Genomic DNA, 22,254 nt, shown 5'->3' with positions numbered 1-22,254 from the left:
GTCTGCAAAATAAAGGTCAAAAAAGGTCGACGCCCATTGGTTTCTATGACGTATGACATATGTTACCCCATAACAAGATAACTAAGCATGACAGATGGTGCAAACTATTCTTTTTAAAAATGCTATTAACTCAACCAATAATTTGCATATTTGTTTACTAAAATTAGAGCAACTTTAACTTTTGACCCCTGTACAAACTGAAACTGACCTTTGTCACCATTTTTGCTGTTTTGACCCCATAATGCCATGGAATTCAGTCATAGATAGTCCAAACTATACCTTTTTGGAATCAGACAAATAATGTGGTATAGTTTTCAACATGATTGGAGCATTTTTAAACTTTGACCCCCATGTAATTTTTTATTGACCCCTGTAGCACATTAGAGGTCAGCTCCAGGATAGCTCCATATCTGAAAATAAACATTAGTTAATTTAGAATATATCTGCTAAATTCCATGCTTTTATCACAAAATGAAAAATTTCTATGGAAAATTTAGCTAAGCTGCACCACTATCAGTGCTGTCACTGATGTCTTGGTGGCTTCCCGTGGTTGTCTCTTTTCTGCACACGGCCTCCTCTGCACAGATTTGACACACTGCATTTTAATATTTTGTTGTTCCTTAACTCTTTAACTAAACTCTGAAGTTCATGTAACACATTAAATCTTGACTTGTCAATGAAACAATGAAACAGTAACAAGATAATAGCCCACACCTCACTGTAAAAGAGCTTAGCAGCCAAATGTTGAATTATTTTGTTGTTTTTTTATATGAGGGACCATGAAAATAAAACTAAATAAATAAATAAATAAATAATGAATAAATACATAAAAGTGCTATCATTCTATGGAGTCCCAAAGGATCATGGTGGAAATAATTTTTCTTGCAATACTTTTGTGTTTCCTTGCAATATGTTTTGCATGCACACGATTTATTGATTACATCCCGTCTCAATTAATCAGTCTTCATGCACGATGCTACAGAATAGATGCAGTCATATAAATGTATTTTTAAGCTCGTTAAATATGCAGACAAAGTATTACTGCTAAACAGAAAGCATTTAGCAATTCACGAGAGAAAACTAAAAAGATTTCTGAGAAGAGAAAACGTTACAGTCGTCTGGTAGATTTTTGGTAGTCACCAGTTGCTGCACTCTGGATAACTTTACAGATACAGATGGATGCGACATGGTCTGCTCGTTTGAAGAAAGAATGTCCACTTAAGTGTACATGAAGGGATTTTCCTGAGGACAAGGAGATGTCTCCGGAGATGGAATTATTTGCGAGGGGACTTGAAAGTGCTGCAAGAAAATGTAAATCAATTGAGAGAGAACTCTAAAGTACTGAGAGGGAAAGCAAAATGATGTTGAAAAATAAATTCCCACCATGGCCCTTTGGGTGCACCGTACAGATTCATTTCTATATTGGTCACCTAATTTGGATTTAGTGACCCTCCAGTCTGCACTTTGTGCTTGCACTCAATATTTGCTCTAAAATCCGCTACACTGTTGTAGACAGCTAAAATTACAAAATCTTTGTCAGTCCAAATATATATGGACCTAAGTGCATGTGCACCACATCCAGTCAGGAACCATGTGCACCTAATCAATCTGTTCTCTGTTAACTAACCACACAAAGGTGCAGCAGGTCTTTACAGGCTGATCCAAAAAAGTCCCTAATCGGCTGTTATAGGAGATATTTTTGCGTCATTGTAGGCGTCATGTGATCTCCAGGTAACTTGTCTCAAGCTTTACCGCTCATCCTCAACATGCTCACTGTCCCGGACCACTCTCTAGGTCCAGTAGCTGGAGGCTCACTGGTGACCCCATGTGTTTGAGGTTAGACATTACAGGCTGCCCAAACAAGCAGTTGTGTTCCACTCATAATGCAGTCAGGGTGCGGAACAGTTGAGTGAGGCAGAAGACAGAGGCGGTGAGCGCTGTGCACTGTTTCGCTAGAAGCTTGGTGCTCAAGTCCTGGCAGCTGCGCTTGCTGCTGGCGCGCTCTGCTGCAAGACAGAATTCCCTGAATGAGCGAGCCACGTCTGCCAGACCTGCAACGGCTTCGGCATTCCTCCGGTCACATCGGTCACAACCGGAGAACCACAGGCATATGGCAGCCAACTCCACAAGGGTCTGGAAGCTCTGACTCACTGAGAGAAGCATTTCCTCAGGGCTTTGTCCAACCCCCACCACCTTCTGGCAGCCTGCTGTTAGCCGCCGTGCCTTGACTTGGAGTACCTGCTTGTTCTCAATAAAGTGGGCAGGGCAGGTGTCTCTTGGATGGCGCCCTCCATGACTTCCCACAGTTTGGTCAACACCAACGCCTTCTAGGATCGAAAGAAGCTGGTCCACATCCACCCTAAGTACTTGGAATCCAGCAGGGGCTGGTGGGTAATGCTGTTGGCCCAACTGTCTGAGAATGTCTTTGTGCATTTGGGAGAAGAAGCAGTTAGATGCCTCAGACAAAGGTGAGAGCAGATGGCTGAGCTCAGAGGTAGATGAGGAAAAAAGGATGCGGTGTGGAAAGGATGGAGAAAGTGTGGAGGATAGGGGTGGAGTGCATGTAGAGAGAAAAGAGGAAACAGCAGTTGTGGTCGTGAGGGGAAGCCCTGTCTGTGACACGTCGTTGTTCTGTGTCCGACAAGAGAACTCATAGACCGTGAGTTCATCGTCAAAGCTGTCGGGACCATTGAAGCAGCTGCCGTAGGCCACCGGGCATCCACAGGCATCCAGCGGCATCTGCACCCCCTCTATTAGTGACTCACATCCAGACACTAGCACTGAGCTGCAAACAAAGTCAGACTTCAACGCTGGGGTGGGATCCAACCTTGTGTCCTCACAGACAGTCACGCTGCATGTTCTGGAAAGAGTTTTTGGTGAGTCTGGATGCTGTTCTGGAGGTCGGCATAGGACCAATAAAGGCCCGTCGTTACTACTCTGGCTTACTTTTTGTGACTGACAGTGAGGGGGGAGTCCTGTCCCATTTAGATTCTGAGTGGTCACCACTAGCAGAGGGGGGGTGAAAGGTGAAGGGTTGCTCATTTTACTACCTTGAGTGTCTACATTTGTTATGGCAACTTTCCTCTGTGATTCTGGAGCATTTCTCACAGGGCCAGGAGTGTCCAACTTTATCCCTGAGGTATCTCTTTGGAGGTTGCTATCAAAGGAACGTGGAGGCTCTGTTATTGGCTCTGTTATATTCTTATTTGGTCCAGTGTGCAGAATCTGATTTCTGTGGTGTGGTTCAGGCTCATCCTGGACAAGCGACAGCAGGCTTTGATGAGCCGTTGTTCTCCAGTTAGTCTCTTCCTTCACCTCTGACACTGCTGACTGAGAACTATAAGCTGAAGATGTTTGCACGAAAAGCTCACCTTCCACCTCTGAGCCTGTAACCGTTGTATCGGATTCATCAGATTCAGGTAATTCCACATTTGCGACCATTTTAAACTGCACCGATTGCGTGACATCATGAGTATCTGTAGCTATGACTGTGATGTCCTGAGCAGGACTCTGGGCTACATGTGCCTCTCTGGTTTGGCTGATGCTTTCCTGAGAGCGAGATAAGTAAAGAGGCAACTTTTGAATCTTGCCCCTGAGTGTGGAGACAGATAAGCGGCCCATGATGCTGGGTGAACAGGTCTGGAAAAGAAAATGTGGATTAGAAGAATGCTCTTTGGTCAGACTGTGGTCCTTCACTGTGTTAATGTTGGCTAAATCTGGATTCACAAAATTATTTGTAGTTTTGATACATGACATGATGGAATGACTTCTGGTTTCATTTATAATTTGACTGGAAACTGAAGCATTTTCAGGTGTAACTTCACTAATCTTTCTTAAATCTGAATTAAATGCAGGCAGCGTAACTTTTGTTGCAGCTCCAACTTTCGGTCGGATCAAACCTACACCTGAAGCATCATCAGAATTAACACAAGTTACTGTTGCACCTGCTTCTGAACAGGTATAAGGTTCACTCATTTCAGACTCAACTTTGTCGACTACGGCTGAAATATCGCAGGCGCCATTCTTTGACTCTAACATCCAGTCATCTTTGCCTAGCGGTTTCTCATCACTAAAACAGAAATCACTCATGTCATCATCATCAAAAACGTTATCAGAGTTTGTGCTATCGGTATCATGCTCGCTCATTTTTCTGGTAGAACTAACACTGGCCTCGTCATCCTCATTAACACTGGTAGGGGCTTCTAAATGTGTGCCACTAGTGAGATTCAGTTCACAATCTGGTGGCTCCAGACTCCAGTGTTCACCAAGTTCCTCATCGTTCAAAATGGACACCGTGTACTCTGTGTTCTCTCCATCTCTGTCTAAACAGTCACTGCAGGAATTGTGATGAACTGGAGTTGGAGGTACAGGGGAGGATGGTGGTGCCGGTGGTGGCAAGCACGATGGAAGCTTCAAGTCTTCACTCATACCTTCAGCCATTTCTTCCTGGCTGTTTAAATTTTGCTCTGGATCATTTGATTCATATGGCTTCTCAGCACCAATTAATGGTATCTTTGAATTGGATGAGCAGATATTCACACCATCTGTCTGCTCCTCACCCACTTCCTCCCTCTTATCTCCTCCAACAATAACCTCGGGCAAAAACATATTACTAGACAACAGCACATTGCCTTCTTCTTCTGTTTGTCCTTCAGCTTTTCTTTCACCCATCTCCTCCTCTCCTTGTACTTCCTCTTTTCCATCACCCCTCCGATCAGCACTCTCCTTCCCATCTGGATCCACCCGGCAACGGACAACGGTGATAGCAGGAGACACTGGCTTCACAAAATCAGTGAGTGATTTGGATTCCATGGAGTCAGGTTCCATCTCCATTTCTTGCTTCCTGGTCTTTGGGAGAGCCTGTGCATCTCTAATCTGGTCCTGAGATGCCAAGCCACAAGTAGACCCTGGTTCCCTGGAAGAAGATGTGGCTAGGATGGGTTTGGACTCAAGCTGAGCTGGTTCCCACTCTGAGTGAGTCAGCGAAGCAACAGTAGGACTTGAATCCTGAATTTGCACCAAAAGTTCAGGATCTGAACTGAGCATTTGGGCATCAGTGTTTTCTGTCAAAAAAGCCCTTTGATGCCTTGTACGAAGAAGGCCCTGCCTTGAATTCCATTGAGGTTGTGGGTACGACACCCTAGAAGTGTACTCTGTTTCCATAAAAGAACGTCGCTTCCGGGATCTCTTCCTGAGCTGGAGCAATGTTTCTGTTGCTCCTCCTCCCTCTTGTCCTGGTTTTATATCTTCTTTTGCATCCGTATCTCTATCTTCATCTCCCAACGAGGTCCTAATGTCACTGACGCCGAGCGTGTTTAGGACATCCAGCTTTCGCTTTGTGCAAAAATCTGTAAGAAGGTATGAACAAAGAAGAAGTCGAGCTTGGAGTTGCAACAAACAACACATTACCACAAACAAATTATTTTCTTATGCTCTTGGTATACGAGGGCTGTCCGTAAAGTATAGGTCCTTTTTATTTTTTTCAAAAACTATATGGATTTCATTCATATGTTTTTACGTCAGACATGCTTGCACCCTCGTGCGCATGCGTGAGTTTTTCCATGCCTGTCGGTGACGTCATTCGCCTGTGAGCACTCCTTGTGGGAGGAGTCGTCCAGCCCCTCATCGGAATTCCTTTGTCTGACAAGTTGCTGAGAGACTGGCGCTTTGTTTGATCAAAATTTTTTCTAAACCTGTGAGACACATCGAAGTGGACATGGTTCGAAAAATTAAGCTGGTTTTCAGTGAAAATTTTAACAGCTGATGAGAGATTTTGAGGTGATTCTGTCGCTTTAAGGACTTTTCACGGTGCGAGACGTCGCTCAGCGCTCTCAGGCGCCGTCATCAGCCTGTTTCAAGCTTAAAACCTCCACATTTCAGGCTCTATTGATCCAGGACATCGTGAGAGAACAGAGAAGTTTCAGAAGAAGTCGGTTTCAGCATTTTATCCGGATATTCCACTGTTAAAGGAGATTTTTTTAATGAAAGACGTGCGGACGGGTCCGCGCGTCGGGACGCAGCTGACGCGGCGCGGCGGCACAGGAAAAACACCTCCGTGTTGATAACCATTTGTAAAATCCAGGCGGCTTTTGATGGCTTTCAGTGGAGTGAGTATATGAGAAATTGTTTATCAGCTGGAGATGTTCCAACTTGTCCTCAAGGCTTCCAACAGAGGTGTTTTTCCTGTGGCAGAGCGTCGTGGCGGCTGCGAGCTGACGCTGCAATCCACCCGCACGTCTTTCATTAAAAAAATCTCGTTTAACAGTGGAATATCCGGATAAAATGCTGAAACCGACTTCTTCTGAAACTTCTCTGTTCTCTCACGACGTCCTGGATCAACAGAGCCTGAAATGTGGAGGTTTTAAGCTTGAAACAGGCTGATGACGCCGCCTGAGAGCGCTGCGCGACGTCTCGCACCGTGAAAAGTCCTTAAAGCGACAGAATCACCTCAAAATCTCTCATCAGCTGTTAAAATTTTCACTGAAGACCAGCTTAATTTTTCGAACCATGTCCACTTCGATGTGTCTCACAGGTTTAGAAAAAATTTTGATCAAACAAAGCGCCAGTCTCTCAGCAACTTCTCAGACAAAGGAATTCCGACGAGGGGCTGGACGACTCCTCCCACAAGGAGTGCTCACAGGCGAATGACGTCACCGACAGGCGTGGAAAAACTCACGCATGCGCACGAGGGTTCAAGCATGTCTGACGTAAAAACATATGAATGAAATCCATATAGTTTTTGAAAAAAACAAAAAGGACCTATACTTTACGGACAGACCTCGTATTTGAAAGAAGTAGAAAAGAGAGGATATGCACAGGGCTTTTGTTATTTGATTTTTGAAAGATTTACTACTGTATGGAAAAATCAAGGTTCCGGTTATTATTTACACTGTGTGTCAACAACAAATGATGACATGACATGAAAGGACAGTATTAAAACTTTACTGCAGAAACAAAATATTATTTATTTGCATTTCTTTTTCTGAAAATTGGAGCAACTCTAACTTTTGACTCCTGTATAAAGTGAAATTATCCTTTGTCACCATTTTTGCTGTTTTACCTCATAACTCTGTAACAATCAGGAATAGATTTTCCAAATATACCACTTCGGAATCTTTATGATCAGACAAATAATGTGGTATACCTTTCAGTATGATAGGAGCATTTTGTATAGGCTGCAAGTGACGCTGGATTGTAAGTCTCATTTAGTCCTCGGAAGTAGTACCGATTACAGTTGGGCAAAATTGGTTTCTGGCTCATGGACTGTCTGAACAATCTCACTTGTGCTCAAATATACATCTGTGACGGCCATGTTCTCACTTCACAGTCCTGGTCAGATTGGCTGTGTGACACCGTGTTAAAATAAGGACAAAAATATGCTGCAAACAGAATAACTGGCAAGGTAGACATATAGAAGGCAGAACTTACATGACAAACCTCCATACTGTTGTGCGTATTGCTGTCTTCACGAGCAAGAAAATGTCTGTGACAGCTGAAATACCGGTGTTATGACGACTGAGATACCCAACTGGGAACTTCAGGGTTTTTGTAAATATCACCTGGAACTTGGGTGCAGGTAAGAAGTGAGAAGGACAAACCCAGACAGTTCTGGATTCAGGTCCAGTAAGGAAAAATGAAATGAGAAATTCCCTATGTCCTGAATGCCGATAGCGTAGGGAGACAACTGGTCCATCTCCACTTCTCAAAAGTAGTTATCTATCTGTTACAGGCAGGTTATACACGTGTGTCCCCTCGGCTTTTTTCCACTTTCCAACTGCGTGTTGGCTCTTGTCCACAGAAGCTTGCCATGTCATAACTTACATTGTCTCAGTATGCAAGTAATTCTGTTTATGAGTCGGCCTCAATAAAATAGTATTTGATACAAAGTCTTGCTAGTGGCACCCAAGAATTCTCTTAAGAGAGCTACTACCAATAACTCACCAGTGATCACTTTAAGTCACTGGTGAGTGTCTGATTCTCACAAACATACACTAAAACAGGATAATTAAGTCCCGAAAGACTTTGGTCTTCTGTATAAGTACTGCTTTAAAAAAGGACCTTAAGTCTTATATAGACTGTGGCCATTTGACCTGGTGTTTATCCCTAGATTCCAAAGCATGAAATGGTAGAAAGTCTACAACTCCCCCTGGACGGGATGCCAACACAGACATATACTGTAGGTACTGGCATCATCAAAAATCTCTACAGGGACCTTGTGATCCAATACCCTTTCTCTATCTCAAAGACCAAGAACCCAGAGACATGAATGATACTGTCAAGCTCTCACTTTGGAACTTCCACCACACCCAGATACTCTTCTGATGGCCGGGTCTGGGGAGTCACTGATAATCTGGATGGTAATCTTTATCCAGGACAATCACAAACCCAGACACTCTGACTCTTCATTCAGCCTTTCAAGCACTGAAACGAGGTTATCTCTTGATCCCGAAAAGATCACAGCATCTTTGACAAAGTCCAGCACAGCAAACCGACACCTAAGCCATTATTCTTCACAACCCTACCCAACACCCAGTCCATACAAGCACTGAAGACAGTAGGGGTCAGAACACAGAGCATAGCTCAGCTTTGCTTGAGTACGTTGTAGTATGTGTGGTGTGGAAGGAGGTTTATTAGCATTTGTCCATGAGATGGCAGCAAAATAAGCTTTAACCACCTGAAATTAGTAGCCTCAGAGGCAGGGATGGGCATCCATGTGTCATAAAAGGAACAACAGTCTGCACATTTTCATTCAACTCTGTTGTCTCAGCAGAATATTCCATTAATCAACGCTGAAGGTAGGAAATGGAGGTGATTACTGGAACAAAAACTGCAGACTACCGGTCAGGACGCATGGTTGCACATCTCTGCTCTTGGGTTTAAAGTGAAAAAGTACATTTGTGATTATAACAACAGACAATGAAACGTGAATCACCTCTCGGAAAACCCCCTGAGGACGAGTCTTCAGGTGAGGTGAAGCGATCTCTGGCATCATAGAACTCATCTTCAGAGCTGCTGTCTCCAAAACCAGGTGGAGGCTGAAGTACTGGGATAGCTTCCAGGTCTGCAGCCTCATCTGCATGCTCATCTTTCTCCTTCTCGTCATTACGCGGGGGCTGAGGAAGGCTGCGTGCACTGTCAGGGGTGATGCTGGAACAGAGTTTGTAATAGCAGCGAGCATCACTCTCCTCAAAGTTAAACACGAAGTCCACGTGGCAGGATGGGGAGGAGGGAGGCGGGGACAGCGGATGTTCTGTCAAAGCGCACTCTTTGCTTGGGCTTCCTTCTTCTGCTCTCCTCGCAGCTTCATCGTTCTCCAGCAGGACTTTCCTCCTCCTCCTCAGCTCTTCCTCTTCGTCTTCCTCATCCTCGCTTGCTTCTGGAGGACTTGGCAGGTACTCCACAAGGCGGGACAACTCGGCAAAACAGAGTGAGCTGTTGTCGGGACAAGGGTTGAATGAACATGTGTCAACATGGCTCTCGGAGGTGGAATCAGGTGTGATAAGTAGTGGATCATCTCCATCGCCTGACCTGTAGTCTCTTCCTCCCTCCTCAGGTCCCCATTGGTCGCCAAAGACATCATGAGGTGCGAGTTGGATGAGGGGGTGCGAGTGGTCAGGGGGAGGGGTAAGGAGGTGGGGCTGAGCGTGACTCTGTGTGTAAGGATGAATCTGAAGACAAGCATGAGCGCGGAGAGACGCTTGTGAGTGAGCTTCTGGGTGGATGGAGGACGAAGAACATGAAATTAAATCATCTTCCTCCAGAGCATCAAGAGAGTCACAAGAGTGGCTGGTGAGGACATGAGAGTCGGTTCGAAATGAATCTGAAGTTTCTGATACTGGCTGATCATCTGCTGTTTGCACTTGGCCTCTTTCCATCTGATCTTCTTGCCCAGCATTTTCCCTCTCCATTTGGCTCATGTTCTTTGAATCACTATCTGTTACCTGAATCTGTATCCATCCACCATCGTCTGCTCTGTCCACCATCATGTCCTCCTTCTCCTCTGATCTCTCCTTGTGCTCTGTGTCAGCAGTGTTACCTGCAAAATTCTCTTCTGGCAGCAGGTTTTCCTTTTCAGTGTCAGCATCCTTTTCTTCTGCTTGTTTCTTATCCTTCCTTGTTTCATCGCTGTCTTTGTTTCTTCTCTCTCTCTCCATTCTTTTTCTCCTGTCTGTGTCTGAAGATGATCTGCCATGGGGCAAGAATTTCTCTTCTCTCTTTAGCAGCGCTTCTACGTGCAGTTCAGAAGAGTCATCGGAATCGCTTCCACACCGGGACACATATCCTGGGAAAATACACAGAAAACGCTCAAAAAACAAAAGTTACATGAAATATAATTTCCATGAGATGTTACAGGACTGAACTCTAACATACATTTGATGGATATTAGTATGTCAGAATTTACTGCTGTGTGTGTATGTATGTCAATGCAGTCAGTGAAAGCTGGGCTCCCATTCCCGATTTTTTTGGCCCCAATTTGTGTCTCATGTGAGGAAATGTGACCTGATTTATTAAAATAGGAGTGACAAAATGCTTCTCCATACAGTTTATGCCTGACACTTATGGATATACAGATTTACACCCTTTTCCATAAACATTCTGCAGTTATTACCACACTTTTTCCACAAAGCTAAAATGTACCTGTTAACATCTTAAAACTTTCTTCTGCTGAAGCAGGCAAAATGCTTATCATGAGATTTATGCTGTGCATTTATATACTGCAAAGGAGAATCAGAAGGAGGTTTCTCCTTCCACAGTACATCTCTATCACTGCATGTCCACACTTCTTCTTCTTTGTCTTTCGGCTGTTCCCGTTAGGGGTCGCCACAGCAGATCAATCGTTTCCATCTCACCCTGTCCTCTGTATCTTCCTCTGTCACACCAACCACCTGCATGTCCTCTCTCAGCACATCCATGAACCTCCTCTTTGGTCTCCCTCTTCTCCTCCTGCCTGGTGGCTCCATCCTCAGCATCCTTCTCCCTATATACCCTGGGTCCCTCCTCTGCACATGTCCAAACCATCTCAATCTCGCCTCTCTGACTTTGTCTCCAAACCGTCCCACCTGAGCTGTCCCTCTGATATGTTCATTCCTAATCTTGTCCATTCTTGTCATTCCCAAAGAGAATCTCAACATCTTCAGCTCTGCCACCTCCAGCTCTGCCTCCTGTCTTTTTGTTAGTGCCACTGTCTCTAACCCATACAACATAGCTGGTCTCACTACTGTTTTGTAAACTTTCCCCTTCACTCTTGCTGATATTCTTCAGTCACAAATCACTCCTGCCACCTTTCTCCACCCACTCCACCCTGCCTGCACTCTCTTCTTCACCTCTCTACCACACTCTCCATTACTTTGAACAGTTGACCCCAAATATTTAAACTCATCTACTTTCACCACTTCTACTCCTTGTAACTGCACTATTCCACTGGGCTCCCTCTCATTCACACACATGTACTCAGTCTTGCTTCTACTGACTTTCATTCCCCTTCTCTCCAAAGCATATCTCCACTTCTCCAGACTAGACTCAACTTGCTCTCTACTCTCACTACAGATCACAATGTCATCTGCAAACATCATAGCCCATGGGGACTCCTGTCTGATCTCATCTGTCAACCTGTCCATCACCACTGCAAACAAGAAAGGACTCAGAGCTGATCCTTGGTGTAATCCCACCTCCACCTTGAATGAGTCTGTCATTCCGACTGCGCATCTCACCGCTGTCACACTATTCTTGTACATGTCCTGCACTACCCTAACATACTTCTCTGCCACTCCAGACTTCCTCAAACAATGCCACAACTCTTCTCTTGGCACCCTATCATAAGCTTTTTCTAAGTCCACAAACAAACAATGTAACTCTTTCCGTCCTTCTCTGTACTTTTCCAACAGTATTCTCAGAGCAAACATTGCATCTGTAGTGCTCTTTCTCGGCATGAAACCATATTGCTGCTCACAGATCTTCACCTGTTTTCTAAGCCTAGCTTCTACTACTCTTTCCCATAACTTCATGCTGTGGCTGATCAGCTTTATGCCTCTGTAGTTACTGCAGCTCTGCACATCACCCTTGTTCTTGAAAATAGGAACCAGCACACTTCGTCTCCACTCCTCAGGCATCCTCTCACTTTCCAAGATTTTATTAAACAATCTGGTTAGAAACTCTACTGCCATCTCTCCTAGACATTTCCATGCCTCCATTGGAATGTCATCTGGACCAACTGCCTTTCCACTCTTGATCCTCTTCATAGCAGCCCTCACTTTTTCCTTGCTAATCTCTTTTACTTCCTGATTTACTCTCACCACATCATCCAGCCTTTTCTCTCGCTCATTTTCTTTATTCATCAACTCTTTGAAATATTCCCTCCACCTTCTCAGCACACACTCCTCACTTGTCAGCACATTACCATGTGCATCTTTTACCACCCTAACCTGCTGCACATCCTTTCCAGCTCTGTCCCTTTGTCTGGCAAATCAGTACAAGTCCTTTTCCCCTTCCTTACTATTCAACTTCTTGTACAGCTCGCAATATGCCTTTTCCTTTGCTTTTGCCACTTCTCTTCTCGCCTTACGCCGCATCTCCTTGTACTCCTGTCTACTTTCTTCATCTCTCCGACTATCCCAAAACTTTTTTGCCAACCTCTTTCTCCTTATGCTTTCCTGGACCTCTTCATTCCACCACCAAGTCTCCTTGTCTTCCTTCCACTGTCCAGATGTCATACCCAGTACTGCCCTAGCTGTCTCCCTCACCACATCTGCAGTACTCTTCCAGTTGTCCAAAATTGCTTCCCTCCAACTAGTGCTTCTCTCACCTGCTCGCTAAATTTCACACAACAGTCTTCCTCCTTCAGCTTCCACCATCTGATCCTTTGTTGAGCTGTCACTCTCTTCTTCTTCTTTACCTCTAAAGTCATCCTACAAACAACCATCCTATGCTGTCTAGTGACACGCTCTCCTGCTACCACCTTACAGTCTGTGATTTCTTTTAGCTTGCATCTCCTATAAAGAATGTAGTCCACCTGTGTGCACCTTCCTCCACTCTTATATGTTACCCTGTGCTCCTCCCTTTTCTTAAAGTAGGTATTCACCACAGCCATTTCCATCCTTTTTGCAAAATCAACTACCATCTGTCCTTCCCCATTCCTATCCTTGATACCATATCTACCCATTACTTCTTCATCACCCCTGTTCCCTTCACCAACATGCCAATTGAAGTCTGCTCCTATCACCACTCTTTCATGCTTGGGCACACTCTCCACCACCTCATCTAACACACTCCAGAAATCTTCTTTCTCCTTCATCTCACAACCTACCTGTGGGGCATATGCACTGATGATATTCATCATCACCCCTTCAATTTCCAACTTCACACTCATCACCCTGTCAGACACTCGCGTAACCTCCAACACACTTTTAACATACTCTTCCTTTAAAATGACCCCAACACAATTTCTCTTCCTGTCCTCACCATGGTACAACAACTTGTACCCACCGCAGATGCTCCTGCTCTTACTTCCCTTCCACTTGGTCTCTTGCACACACAATATGTCTACCTTTCTCCTCTCCATCATATCAGCCAGCTGTCTCCCTTTACCAGTCATACTACCAACATTCAAAGTCCCCACTCTCATTTCCACCCTTCTAGTTTTCTTCTTCTCCCGCTGTTCGTGGCAACATTTTCCTCCTCTTCTTCATCATCTTTGCCCAGCAGTAGCCCAATTTCCACCGGTACCCTGTTGGGCAATAGCACCGGTGGGGGACATTGTTAACCCGGGCCGCGACCGATCCGGTATGGGAATTCGATTCTGAGTCTGCATAGTTGGGTTGGCTTGTTTTATGCCGGATGCCCTTCCTGACGCAACCCTCCTCATTTATTCGGGCTTGGGACCGGCACTCAGAATGTACTGGCTGCACACCCCATGTGACTGCATGTCCACACGTCATCATACATACACATGTATAATTTTGCCACCTCTCTACTCAGTCCTTACAGAGCTGTACATTCATGGTGCCACAGGCCCACGGAGCTGTATGCCTCCGACTGCTCCCCCACACACAGCCACAGCAGATATGTCCTGACCTTTGCTAAAAAAGACCCCTGTCTGCAAGAATTCCATCTTATTTTTTATGTTGTGTAGATCACAATGTGTCCCTGATGTAACACAGTTTTAAGTATGTTCAAAACTTTCCCAGTTGCTCGTAATGTCCCACAACACTACTTTTACCACCTGTTTTCAGGCCGCATTTGGGTATCCGATTGCTTTACACAAAAAGATGTACACAACTGGGTGTCAAATATCAGCAATGAGAACCCGGCTTTAGTGTTCCATTGGAGTGTTTTTCTGCACCTTCCTCAGTGGAGATTCTGTACTTCTTCGAATTATCGATCCAAGGGAAGATGTTGAGGTTGGAGTCAACAAAAACTCGACAGTAGCCTGCTATCAGACAGGACATATCTTTGGCTGCTGCCGTTTCCAACAGCAGTGTGATGGGCTTTGGATGCAGGAGACAACAAAAAATGAGGTTAAGAACTTTATTGCGTCCTTACTATTGTGTCACAGTATACACGAAAAGGTACGAGGTCTGTTAGAAAAGTATCCGACCTTATTATTTTTTTTCAAAAACCATATGGATTTGAATCACGTGTGATTACATCAGATATGCTTGAACCCTCCTGGGTATGCGAGAGTTTTTTCACGCCTGTCGGTTACGTCATTCGCCTGTGGGCAGTCTTTGAGTGAGGAGTGGCCCAGCCTCTCGTCATTTTTTTCATTGTTTAGGAATGGCTCAGAGACTGCTGCTTTGTTTGATCAAAATTTTTTCAAAAACTGTAAGGCACAACTGAGTGGACACCATTCGATAAATTCAGCTGGTTTTCGGTAAAACTTTTAATGGCTGATGAGAGATTTTGGTCTGTAAGTGTCGCTTTAAGGAGGGCCCACGGCGCCTGACAGTGATCTGCACTCCGAGGCGGTGTTGTCTCACTGTTTCAAGCTGAAAACTTCCACATTTCAGGCTCTGTTCACCCAGGTCGTCGTCAGAGAACAGAGAAGTTTCAGAAGAGGTCGGCATGAGGAGTTTATCCAGACATTCCACAGATTTTGTAATGAAAGAACGTGCGGGCAGATTCGCATGTCGGGCCGGATCCGACTGCGGGGGGTCGCAACAGGAAAAACACCTCCGTTGGAAACCTTAATGGACAAGTTGGAACATGCCCAGCTGTTAAACAATTTCTCAGATACTCACTTGTTGAAAGCCATCAAAAGCCGCCTGAATTTTACAAATGGTTTTCAACACGGATGTGTTTTTCCTGTCGCGGCGCAGACGGATTTGCGTCGTCGTCACAGAACCGACTCGGCGAATTTGCCCGCACGTTCTTTCATTACAAAATCTCCTTTAACAGTGGAATGTCCGCATAAACTCCTCATGCCGACTTCTTCTGAAACTTCTCTGTTCTATGACGACGTCCTGGGTGAACAGAGCCTTAAATTAGAATGTTTTCAGCTCGAAACAGCCAGACGGACACCACCTCCAACCGCGCCGCACCGATCCGCTTTGTGAGCTGTCCTTAAAGTGAAAGAAACTCCACAATCTCTCATCAGCCGTTAAACTTTTCACCGAGAACCAGCTGAATTTCTCGAATAGTGTCCACTCGGATATCCCTCACAGGTCCTGAAAAATTTTTGATAAAGCAACGCGCGCCGTCTCAGACAAAGGATTTCAGCTGAGAGAGCTGGACCAGTGCTCACTCAAAGCCTGCCCACAGGCGAATGACGTCACCGACATGCGTGAAAAAACTCACGCATGCGCACGAGGGTTCAAGCATGTCTGGTGTAATCGCACGTGATTCAAATCCATATAGTGTTTTTTTTGTTATAAAACTACCGGTTAGTTTTCTAATAGACCTCGTAGTTCTACATCACTACAAGAGGTCGGCATATTGTAAAAAAAAAAAAAACTTTCTTCAGTATTTTTTTTAATTATGGTCTTTCATCTCAAAGTGACATGGATCTCTTCAGTGGATAACAAATAAAAATAGAAAAAACAATGGATTGCACAAGTATTCACTCCATCTGTGCACAGCATTAATTTAAATCTGGTTTGTTACACATAGTGTCAGGTTTTCCTCAAGGTTTTTCCTCTATTTTGCTGTTTCACTGTTAACATCAATCCTATCAATTTTCCTACTACATGTTTAATATTATTTCAGTTGAGATGATGGGTTTCACCTCTTTTGTTGTTGGTTCATCCAAAGAAATGTATTTTTAATTTTATTTTGATCGTCAAGCACGTGTAGGGTCATGACTTCTTTATGACTTCACAGGTCACCCCCCTAAAAAGAATGGGGGAAAACATAATTTTTTACAGTGTGAAATCAGTATTTTTTGTGGACTTTTTTGTGTGTAAGGATGGGGTCACATGGCCAGCGCTGTTTATTAGGTGGACAGATTTTCCAAAGCTAATATTTTGAGGAGGAAAGTGAGAGTTTTTTTTCCAGTGTGTCTCGTACAAACAGCAAAAGTGAAGCCGAGCACAGTGCGAGAGCAGTCTTCAAAACATGATGGATCTAATCATGGATTTTATGTTTTTTTGCTAAGCTAAGCACTACCAAGAGCCCCACAGCAAGTCTGGAGAAGAAGGCTGACGGAGGGAGCTGTTTTCCTGTGGAATGAAGACAGCGCCACACAGCGGAACAATAATTACATCCACCAAGGACATAATAAAATCATCAGCGTTTATTTATGTATTTATTTGTCTGTCTGTCTCTTAGCAAGATTACATCAAAACTACTGCATGGATTTTGAGAAACATTTTCCCCACAGATAGATATTGCAGCATGGAAGACTCCATTGAATTCTGGATGTGATCTGGATCCAAATTTGGATTCTTTATCAAGGTTTCACTTAATATAGGCTTTTACAGATTGTGTCAAAACTACTTTACGGATTCTCACCAAATTAGCAACACGGATAGATATTAGGCCACAGAAGACTCCATTAAATTTGTGAGGTGATCCAGATCTGGATCTGGATTATAGATCAAGATTTCTCTTTATATAGTCTGTCTGTCTGTTAGCAGGATTACAGCAAAACTACTGCACTAATACTAATGAAATTTTCAACACAGATAGAAATTAGGCCATGGAAAACTTCATTAAATTTTTGAAGTGATCCAGATCCGGAGCTGGATTCTGGATCAAGATTTCTCTTCATATAGGCTGCCTGTCTATCTCTTAGCAGGATTGCAGCAAAACTGCTGCACAGATATTGATGAAATTTTCAACACAGATAGATATTAGGGCATGGAAGACTCCACTGAATTTTGGATGTGATCTGGATCTAAATCCAGATTCTTTATCAAGATTTCACTTTATATAGGCTTTTACAGATTGCGTCAAAACTACTTCACGGATTCTCACCAAATTTGCAACACAGATAGATATTAGGCCATGGAAGACTCCATTAAATTTTTGAGGTGATCCAGATCTGGATCTGGATTATAGATCAAGATTTCTCTTTATATAGTCTGTCTGTCTGTTAGCAGGATTACAGCAAAATTACTGCACGGATTTTGACAAAATTTTCAACACAGATAGATATTAGGGCATGGAAGACTCCACTGAATTTTGGATGTGATCTGGATCTAAATCCAGATTCTTTATCAAGATTTCACTTTATATAGGCTTTTACAGATTGCGTCAAAACTACTTCACGGATTCTCACCAAATTTGCAACACAGATAGATATTAGGCCATGGAAGACTCCATTAAATTTTTGAGGTGATCCACAGCCAGAGTCAGATCTGGATTCTGGATCAAGATTTCTCTTTATATAGGCTGTCTGTCTGTTAGCAGGATTACAGCAAAATTACTGCACGGATTTTGACAAAATTTTCAACACAGATAGATATTAGGCAATGGAAGACTCTACTGAATTTTGGATGTGATCTTGATCCGGATTGATGGACATCAGACATCTCTGATTGCTCTTGTTCTACATGGCTCTGTGTGTGAACACAGCAGGAGTGAACTTGGACTTGTCATCACTATTATTCAGTCGGATTGAGACGTACGCGATGTTATTGTTTTGTTTTGTCTGAATGCACCGCGGGTTACAAAGAGGTGGAGACAGACATTTGTTGATCACAAAATACAAGAATTTGATTTGGAAGCCAAATTAAAGCCATATTACATTTGGAGACCGAAAACAAAAAATAAAAAAATAACAGCCCAAACTGATTGTGTGCACTGGAGTAAGTCATGAAGTGGACACAGCTGGACTGACCTTCAGTCACCACCTGAGGTCACGTTTATGGCTAAAAATACCTCTGAACCTGTGTGCATTTTTCAGAGGCTGTATGGCTAATTTTATTTTTTATCATCTACACCAAAACTTACACAAGATAAAGATTTGGAAGTAATGATTCATAATCTGGTATATAATTTATTTTAAAGATAGTGTTAATGACTGTGTTGGGATATCTTGTGACTTTAAAACTTTCTTGTATCCATCCACTGACTTGTGCTTGTCGATTTTGTTTTACAGCCTCATACTGACTCATCACAGGATGGACTGAAAGCTTTAAAATAAACAGCTGTTCGAAAAATCATCTGGCCATGAAAGTAATGATTTAATTGTGCTGAATTAAAAGCAGTGAATACTTACAGCATGCAATCTATAATTTTGGTTTTATATTTTTAGATAATGCTGCAAAGATTTCTTTTCTTTGAGATTAAGCAGTATGCATGAAGAAACCTATTTTTTCTTTTTATTCATGTTGTAAAAAAATAAAAGTACACAAATCTTTACAGCACAGTTTGTAATTGTAAGAATGTTTTATTGTTATTGTTGTTGTTGTTGCTGCTGCTGCTGTTACCTCCACCAAGGATGAAATGTTTTAACCAACAGTTGTCTGTCTGTTCGCAGGATAACTCAAAAGCTAATTAGCATATTTAAATGAAATTTGGTGAGCAGATACATAATGTTCTGGGAATAAGTGATTCAGTTCTAGAGGTGATTCAGATTATATTCCAGAACTGAGATCCAGAAGAATGTTGAGCACATAGTAACATTTAATTTCAAATGTTGTGAGAGGATAGTGATGAAATTTGGTGAGCAGATAGATAATGTCCTAGAAAATTGGGGATTTTATTTTGAATTTGAACATATTTTCCAGAATATATGTGGCCTTGATGGAGGTACAGTAGTGTTCAGAATAATAGTAGTGCTATGTGACTAAAAAGATTAATCCAGGTTTTGAGTATATTTCTTATTGTTACATGGGAAACAAGGTACCAGTAGATTCAGTAGATTCTCACAAATCCAACAAGACCAAGCATTCATGATATGCACACTCTTAAGGCTATGAAATTGGGCTATTAGTAAAAAAAGTAGAAAAAGGGGTGTTCATAGTAATAGTAGTGTGGCATTCAGTCACTGAGTTCATCAATTTTGTGGAACAAACAGGTGTGAATCAGGTGTCCTCTATTTAACGATGAAGCCAGCACCTGTTGAACATGCTTTTCTCTTTGAAAGCCTGAGGAAAATGGGACGTTCAAGACATTGTACAGAAGAACAGCATAGTTTGATTAAAAAGTTGATTGGAGAGGGGAAAACCTATATGCAGGTGCAAAAAAGTATAGGCTGTTCCTCTACAATGATCTCCAATGCTTTAAAATGGACAAAAAAAAACAGAGGTGCGTAGAAGAAAATGGAAAACAACCATCAAAATGGATAGAAGAATAACCAGAATGGCAAAGGCTCACCCACTGATCAGCTCCAGGATGATCAAAGACAGTCTGGAGTTACCTGTAAGTGCTGTGACAGTTAGAAGACACCTGTGTGAAGCTAATTTATTTGCAAGAATCCCCCGCAAAGTCCATCTGTTAAATAAAAGACATGTGCAGAAGAGGTTACAATTTGCCAAAGAACACATCAGCTGGCCTAAAGAGAAATGGAGGAAATGTTCTTTTTGGGTCCAAGGGCCGCAGACAGTTTGTGAGACGACCCCCAAACTCTGAATTCAAGCCACAGTTCTCAGTGAAGACAGTGAAGCATGATGGTGCAAGCATCATGATAGATGGTGTCAAAATACTTGAAGAGGTCATGTTGCTTTATGCTGAAGAGGACATGCCCTTGAAATGGGTGTTTCAACAAGACAATGACCCCAAGCACACTAGTAAACGAGCAAAATCTTGGTTCCAAACAAACAAAATTAATGCCTCGCAGATGTGAAGAAATCATGAAAAACTGTGGTTATACAACTAAATACTAGTTTAGTGATTCACAGGATTGCTAAAAAAGCAGTTTGAACATAATAGTTTAGGGTTTGTAACGTCAACAGCAGATACTACTATTATTGTGAACACCCCCTTTTCTACTTTTTTTTTTTTTTTTTTTACTAATAGCCCAGTTTCATAGCCTTAAGAGTGTGTATATCATGAATGCTTGGTCTTGTTGGATTTGTGAGAATCTACTCAATCTACTGGTACCTTGTTTCCCATGTAACAATAAGAAATATACTCAAAACCTGGATTAATCTTTTTAGTCACATAGCACTACTATTATTCTGAACACTACTGTATGTGCTCTTGTTGTATATTGACATGAGCGTGCACGGTCTTACCTTGATATCCTGGAGGTAGATTTTGACCAGACTGACCCGTTCCGATTCTGGCATCAGTTCGATGTGCGTGATGCTGGAGAACTCGGTGAGGGTGGACAAGATGCTCAGCTTGTGGTTGATAACCTGACTCACACCGTAACGTGCACCCACCAGCAGGGTCACGGTGGACTCCCTGTCCTGGAGCTGCAGGGAGGAACATGAGAGTGGAAGCAGGAAACAAGAGAAAGTGATAAATTAAAATATTAGATTTTCCACAAACAACCTTTTTGTTTTTCTCTCCAGCCTACCATCATGGTGGCGCTGAAGGACTTCCCACCAAAGGACTTCAGATCACTCAACTCTTCCAGATAGATTATTCTCGCCTGGTCCACCGTCAGGCCCTTCTGCTTGGGTTCATGCTGCGACTGACTCTTCTTCATGTGGTAGCTGATGGCTTTCCTCAGATCTTTCTCTCGCATGTTTCTCAGTAAAGTGGACGACACAAAGTTCTCAATGCCCCAGGTCTTCCTGAAGCAAACACAGTCACCACGTGTGTCACTACGTATATTTTAAACAGCACAATGTGAACATATGTGACATTAGTAATTGTGTTATTTTCTGCAGTCAATGCAGTGTGTAGTACTGCTTAAATATCCAAGAAAAGTTGTTCCATTGAGCCTTTTAGATCATGACATGATTATATTAAGCCAACTGCTGAAATTAAGAAATTAGGCATGATTTATTTCATTAGCAGTCAAAACTTGTGTGGCGTACTACTGTATATTGATCATAAGTGTTTAGTGCTGATGACACCTGAATACAGACTGGTGTCATGACACAAGTGTTTATGCACATGCACAAATAGCTATTTCATAAAGCTTATGCACTAACCTCCATAGTCATTTTTTACACTTTTGCATAAAGCTATGTTAACATCTCAAAACTGTCTTCTGCTGAAGAGCACAATGTGGGTTTCATGGGATTTATGTTGCAGAGGAGAATAAGAAGGAGATGCGGTGCCTGAGTGTGACCACCAGGGGCAGTCACACTATATGTAGAGGCTGCCGTAACCTGAATAAGACGAGAAGATGAAAGCGAGCGAGCGGATAACATCATTAAGTTGTACTTAATAAAGTTGCCGTTGTTCCAGTGAAACGTTCGTTGTTTCTCAACAAAGATGAACCACAATTTAAATCTCTTACAACAACAAGAGGCTTCTGCTTAGAAAACAGTGGGTCCCTCTGACTGCATGTTCTAGCCACATGGACAACATGCCACATATACGAGGGCTGTCAATAAAGTATAGGTCCTTTTTATTTTTTCAAAAACTATATGGATTTCATTCATATATTTTTATGTCAGACATGCTTGAACCCTCGTGCGTGTTGTGTGTTGGGGGGTTTGGCTGGACATTTGGGTGCTGTTTTCTTTTCTTTGCTCTCCAGGTGGTATGCAAACTGTTTTTTTCTGTGGAGAAGGTGCTGGCGGAAGAGTCCTTCACCCTCATCAGGACTATTGGCTGCACCTGTGGAGGATGTTCACGTGCAGGCCTAACAACTTGCAGCACCTGTGGATGATGCTCACGTGCAGACTTAAAGACTTTCAGCTGAAGCAAATAATGAGATGGCGTTCTGCATTTAAGCCATGAGTGATTTGAGCA

At 43.0% G+C, this 22,254-nt stretch overlaps 1 protein-coding gene across 1 annotated transcript in view; it reads right to left on the bottom strand.

The window, feature by feature from the left end:
* Positions 1 to 923: 923 nt before the first annotated feature.
* Positions 924 to 22,254, bottom strand: part of LOC117526562 (FERM and PDZ domain-containing protein 1) — a 101,644-nt gene continuing 80,313 nt past the window's right edge. Inside the window, exons 13-17 of the mRNA XM_034188626.1 lie at positions 20,903 to 21,122; positions 20,616 to 20,798; positions 14,339 to 14,483; positions 8,933 to 10,282; positions 924 to 5,348 (exon numbers count right to left, since the gene is read on the bottom strand). Of these exons, the coding sequence (XP_034044517.1) occupies positions 1,879 to 5,348; positions 8,933 to 10,282; positions 14,339 to 14,483; positions 20,616 to 20,798; positions 20,903 to 21,122 (5,368 nt within the window). The 3' untranslated portion in view covers positions 924 to 1,878. The remainder of the gene's footprint in view (positions 5,349 to 8,932; positions 10,283 to 14,338; positions 14,484 to 20,615; positions 20,799 to 20,902; positions 21,123 to 22,254) is intronic.

The sequence above is a fragment of the Thalassophryne amazonica genome, chromosome 15 (genome assembly GCF_902500255.1).
Source record: "Thalassophryne amazonica chromosome 15, fThaAma1.1, whole genome shotgun sequence".
NCBI classification, from domain to species: Eukaryota; Metazoa; Chordata; class Actinopteri; order Batrachoidiformes; family Batrachoididae; genus Thalassophryne; species Thalassophryne amazonica.
This window is presented reverse-complemented; position numbering and strand designations above follow the sequence as displayed.